Source organism: Rhinopithecus bieti, unplaced genomic scaffold (assembly GCF_001698545.2).
Source record: "Rhinopithecus bieti isolate Rb0 unplaced genomic scaffold, ASM169854v2 scaffold_26424, whole genome shotgun sequence".
In the NCBI taxonomy this organism is placed as follows: domain Eukaryota; kingdom Metazoa; phylum Chordata; class Mammalia; order Primates; family Cercopithecidae; genus Rhinopithecus; species Rhinopithecus bieti.
The window spans coordinates 542,290-548,189 of NW_016811744.1; the positions used below are offsets into that span (position 1 = coordinate 542,290).

At 47.3% G+C, this 5,900-nt stretch overlaps 2 protein-coding genes across 5 annotated transcripts in view; one reads left to right on the plus strand and one right to left on the minus strand.

The window, feature by feature from the left end:
- The window catches only part of URGCP (upregulator of cell proliferation), a 51,897-nt gene that overhangs the window by 29,476 nt on the left and 16,521 nt on the right, over window positions 1-5,900 (minus strand). The gene's annotated exons all lie outside the window — the stretch shown is intronic.
- LOC108544004 (tubulin gamma-1 chain-like) overlaps window positions 3,586-5,900 on the plus strand; it is a 12,685-nt gene continuing 10,370 nt past the window's right edge. The window contains 2 exon segments of the mRNA XM_017894890.1: window positions 3,586-3,700; window positions 5,666-5,877. Of these exon segments, the coding sequence (XP_017750379.1) occupies window positions 3,586-3,700; window positions 5,666-5,877 (327 nt within the window).

Below are 5,900 nucleotides of genomic sequence, written 5' to 3' on the forward strand. Positions count from 1 at the left end.
AAAAAAAAAAAAAAAAAAAAGAGAAGAAGAAAGTCACAATTCAGCGAATTTAAAACAAAACGACCACATCTGACCTACAGTGAGAAGGATGCTCCTAGCATACAGGTAGGTCTCTATTTTAAAGACAGGGAGACAGGGTCTCATTGTGTCACCCAGGCTTGAGTGCAGTGGTGTGATTATGGCTCACTGCTGCCTCAAATTCCTGGGCTCAAGCCATCTTCTGCCTCAGCCTCCCAAAGTGCTGGGATTACAGGCGTAAGCCACTGCACCCGGCATTGAATCCTTTAAAGGAAGAGCTCCTTCTAAGTTATTCCATTTTCAGGCATTTTTTGTTAAGCCATAATTGAAGGTATTGTCTACTCTGTCAACACAGCTTCTAACTCATGTGGGCCATGTGAGCCCATCCTTCCATCCTTACTTCAGCTTTATCAAAGGGTTCTGGAAGATACCGCATGCGCTCTGTGATCACAACAAAAACTACAGAATCCAACACTTGTGTCTGTGCCTCAGCAACCAAATTTAAACCAACTATAATCATCCTGAATTGGGTCATTTTGCATTTTATCTTAAACTGCTTAGCCAGGCCTAGGAGCCCCCCTCTCTATAATAGAAATAACAGTACTTATTGAATAGGTTGCTGTGAAGATTAAATAACTTAATATATGTAACAGAATTTAGAATAGGCCCTGACAACACACTTGTTGGAGGTGGGCAGGATCTAAATTTAAAAGAACATTCCCTAGGACTGGAAAGTCCCTGCCACTCGTGGTTCTGGGTGAGAGGCCCCGCCCTGAGCTGGGGTGGGTTCTTCAGTCCGTCCCTATGATGGAGAGGTCAATGGCATGGCTGTTGCATCCCATGAAGTCCTAGTGTACTCTGCCACCCATGGGCAGGTGAGTGAAGTTTCGAGAGCTGTCCTAAAGAACCAGGGACACTTCTGGCCTTTTCTAACCCTGCTAGTTCTCCCATACGTCCAGTGTAGGGAACATTCTGAGTGGCTGCTGGCTTTTTGGGCAATCCCACAGCCGTGAGCAGAGAGCCAATACAAAGTCTCAGTCCTGCTGGCAAAGCTAGGTCCCTTCTGTAGAAGTCACAGGAGCTACTGAGCAAGATAAGGGTCCTGCTGGACTTCTCCGAAGAGCAAAGATACATCTTGTTTGAGTTCTTTAATGTTTCCTCCTCAAAGTGTGGTTTACGGGGCCCCCTATCCCCTTCCCCCAGTGTGGCCAGAGGACCCATCTTTCACCCAGTGTAGAAGGCCTGTGAATTCTGGGGCTGTGGCCTGGTCCATTCAGACCAGGCCAGGCCTCCAATGGGAAAGCTGAGCCCTTCCCTTCCCATAAAATGACAGTGGTGGGAGAGAACCTTCCTGGACAGCAAAGACAAAAGGTTAAAAGTAAAGTCAGGTACTTTTGACAGCCAACAGATGTTAATGGGGGTGCTTTCAGCTACCAAGGTAGATGAGTCCTTGAGAATTCCCAGGGGCTGAGATGTTCCTGAGAGGAGCAGCCAGGAAGGTGGATGAGGTCTCCAGCTGAATGTGTAAAGGAACAGTGGGCTGGGGAAAGGACCTGAGGAGGTCACAGGGGAGGAGAGAGGAGTGGGGGAGAGGGAAGAAGAGTGGAGGGGAGGAACGGAGAAGGAAGAGAGAAGGGAGGAGGGGAAGAAGGAGGAAGGGAAGGGAAGAGGGAGGAGAGGATGGTGGAGAGGGAGGGGGAAGGGGGAAGAAGAAGGGCAGGAAAAGGCCAAGGTGCGTGTGCCCTCCCTCCTCAGGCAAGGACTCAGTTCACAGAGGAACAACTGGCCTTGGGTTTGTCATCCAGTAATGGCTTCTCCTCTACCCCAATCAGTCACACATTCCTGGGTTTCAATCAGTCACCTCATCCACTACCATGAGTCCCACCTCTATACAGCCAAGCATTCTCCATAGCGCCACTCAGAACCCACAGGTCCTTCCACCCATTCTCTGCCCCATTCTCTGCCTGAGCTCCTGCCTTCTAGGGCAGGTCTTACTCCATTTCTCCTGGCCAGACAGGGACCATATTTCCTAAAACAAAAAGCTGAGAAGTGAGAGTTTACTTATGGAGATCAACTGTTACTCACTTGCTGTTACCCACTGGATCAAAGAAAAGAACTGAATCTTTCTAAGGGAATACAAGGGTCAGGCACAAAGTTTCTGTCTTTAAAGACCGTGTAAGTGAAGATGCTATGAACATCCTATTTCTTGACTCAATTATTCCATCAGACAGGCAAAACTTTTCATGTATGATATCATCATGTGTTGGGAGGTACAGAGAATCCTCAAAATCTGGTGGTGGCAGGGAAGGTGGTACACTCATTTAAGAGGATCATTTGGCAGCATCAAGTTACAATAGGCAGGAAGAACAAAAAACAAAAGCAGGCCCTCTGCTCATGCAGTCCAAGTCTTTGCATGTACTCTATATGTCCAGAGTGAGACACAGATTATCTTAGAGAAAACCAGGAACATCCTTAACTGAATAATGTAACCATGCCATGGAATATTATATGTCTGTCAAAATGTAGGTAGACTGGGCACTGTGTAATGTGCTTGTAATTCCAGCAATTTGGGAGGCCGAGCAAGACAGGAGGATGGCTTGAGCCCAGGAGTTCAAGATCAACATAGGCAACATAATGAGATCCCCATCGCTATTTAAAGAGAGAGAGAGAGAGAGAGAGAGAGAGAGAGAGAGAGAGAGAGAGAAAATGTAAGTAAATCAAAAACAAAAAACAAATGTATGTGGATCTGTCCCTTGCTCTGCATGGAAAGAATTTCAAGGCATATTGTTGGGCAAATAAAGCAAGCTGCAGAACAGTATGATAGAATTTACGTAAAAACAGAGCAAGGAACAAACTTAGTATGCAAATGCAAAGGAAAACATCTGTCAGAGTACCCCCCCAAACTCAGATGGGAGGGAGGAGGGACGCTAGTTGTTTCTGTAAAGCTGTCTCTCTGATAAGAATAAGTGACTATTTAAAATCTTTTTAAGATTTTAAGATTGGTGGTCTATGTAAAGCCGATTACACTTGATCTTTATTTTTTGTTTTTCAAATTATCCATCGATAACAATCTGAAAAATAGAGACTTTGCATAGGCAACCCAGATTAAAGAAACTTGAGGAGCTGTATCTACTGTAGTTGGAAATGAAAATCTGGAAATTCAGGATGAATAGTTGTAACACTGTTAAGGATAAAAGCCCCTTTGAAAATCTGTTGAAAGCTACAGACCTTGCTCCCGGGAAAACTACACACCACTCCCAATGCTGCATACAATTTCAGAGAACAAACGGACCCCCAGAAGCCCATCCATGAATCACGGAGCCTAGGTTAAGAACCTCTGATTCAGACAACAGTTAAAGCCACTAAAACAGATGTGACTATGCAGAGAACATGTGTTAGGACTAGCAGAGATGGATTATAGAGCCCAAGGAAACCCCAACAGTGAAAGAGCAGGCAGAGTAGCTGACAGACAAGAAGATCTGGGCAGCTGTGAGACAGCCAAGCAAGGGGCAAAGACAAGAGATGAGCTGTTGAGTGAGGCCCGTTCAAGAGAGGGGAGATGGTAGCATGAGCTGCTCCATGTCTTCTGCCCTCTCTGCCGTCTCTATACTGCTGTCACGTAGATTCTCTGAGAGCTCCACCAATGCAAATAGTGCCATTTACCTTCAGCGAGTGGTGGGCAGTGAGTATACAAATGGGACCAGGTCCCATTGTCTGGTCCCAGTCTCGTCCTCTGGACTTGTCTCCACTTAGCTCCAAACACACTGAGCCATGGGGCATTTCTCAAATACATCTTTTCCTTTGATGCCTTCATTATTGCCATTTCCTTTATTTAGCACAATGCCTGGCATATTCATAAGGTCCTCAAAAACGGTCAGAGTTTCTTCTTTCCTTCCCAACTCATGGAGACTGTCACTTAATAAAAACATCAATTTGGAGACTCCTCTGTGACTACCCCAGTCTGGATCACCACTCCCTTCCCATCCCTGCCCTTTATCTGTGGACTCGCTCCCTAAGACACCTAGTGCAGCAGCTTTAATGTTTGCTAGCTGGCTGACTGAGACAGCCCTGAGGGTGTCAGGAAGCACTGTCTTCCTAGCTAGACTCTGATCTACCAGGGAAGCCTGTAGAAGTGGACACTTAGGAGCTATATCTGCCAATGTACATAGTATGTGCATAGTTTCCCCACAAAATGAAATAAATCACCAGTCATGAGTTACTTAACAAGGATACATTCTGAGAAATGTATCTTTGGCAATTGGGTCCTTGTGTGAGCATCATAGGACAAACTTACACAAACCTACATCATAAGGTGTACTACGCACCTAGGCTATATGGTACAGCTTGTTGTTCTTAGGCTACAAACCTGTACGGCATGTTACAGTACGAATACTGTAGGCAACTAACACAATAAGTATTTGTGCACGGGACCACTGTCATATAATGTAGTCCTCCGTTGTCATTATGTGGTGCATGACTTGTATGCTAAAGGTTTTGAGACCTCAGCTTTTGCAATGGATACCCCTCCGAATATTATAGATTACAGACTGCAGACTCATGGGGGTCACACAAATAATCAGAACCGCAAATATCAAATGTCACCAACTACAGGGACACAGTTTAAGCCCTACTGACTCACAGAAACACCAGTGCAGCATTATGTCCACCTCTGACCCATGTCTACAAAGCAGTGTACTTGGACACCAAATGCACCACTTTTTGGAAAAAAAAAAAAAGCTTCGTTCAGGACAGCCCCACACAGGTTCAGCCACCCTCAACATTGAGTCCAGGAGGCTCTGCCCCACCCTTTCCTGACAAGTGGGAAAGGAATGCTGCAAGACCTTGAACCCCTAGGTAAATCAGCCTGGCCTTCCCAGGGATGGTTCCCTGCTTACTCTATTTATGAGCTCAAAGTGCTGGGTAGTCAGCTGGCAACGAAAAGGCCTGGTCCCGGAAATGACCACTGCCCCAAAGCCTGGAAACACAGCAGGCGGGGTTCAAATTCAGCTTGCTTCATTCACACTGTACTGAGCCAAATCACCCCAGGGCATGGCTCAGGCCTCATCTGGAGGAGGCATGATATCCATGATCCCGGTCCCATAGCACCGTCCCCTCCCTACCCCCACCACCGAACACACACCTGTAAAGCTCTTTGGGAACTGTTCTGAAGGGCTATCACAGCCACCAGATCCAAGACCTCTGAATGATGAATAACAGTCAAAGAATTCTAACAACTAAAGCGATGACCTTGAGCCTAATTTCTTTCTCTGTAAAATGAAAGTGTTGGACTGTCATTCCCAGATTTCAGCACTAGTAAAATTATCAAAACAAAAAAATAATGAATTACTGAGGTTTTAGTTCGCCAAGTGAGAATTTTTTCCTCAAAAATCACAAACTATATGTGTCACCATCATTTCCTAAAAGGAATAACATTTAAATCAAAAAAGTTGAAAAGAGGTAATGTCAGAATAAGCGCAGCCACCCCAAGGCAGGCCGGTAGGCAACGGCCCCGACCAAGGAAATCCCGGAGCGGCTCTCCGGCTGTCAGCAAAGGGTCTGCATCTGCCCGGAGCCTGACATTCTGGGTACGTCTCAACGACGCGGCAAACAAGCGTCCACTCCCAACGCGAGCAAGTTTAAAACCCAGGAACACAGACACCAGGCACCGGAGTGAAGCATTTCCAGGCCTCCGCGGGTTGCCCCGGGCCGCGGCGAGGACCCGCACCCCGGTTCCCCAGTAGCTCGCCAGGCTCTCGCTCCCGCCGCGCCCCGGGCACCTCCGAGCCTCGCGCCCTCCCCGGATCCCCTAGGCCCGCGTACCCGGACCGCCGCACCCCGGGGGGCCGCTGTCCTACGCCGGTGCCCCGCCCGCCCCCCACGTC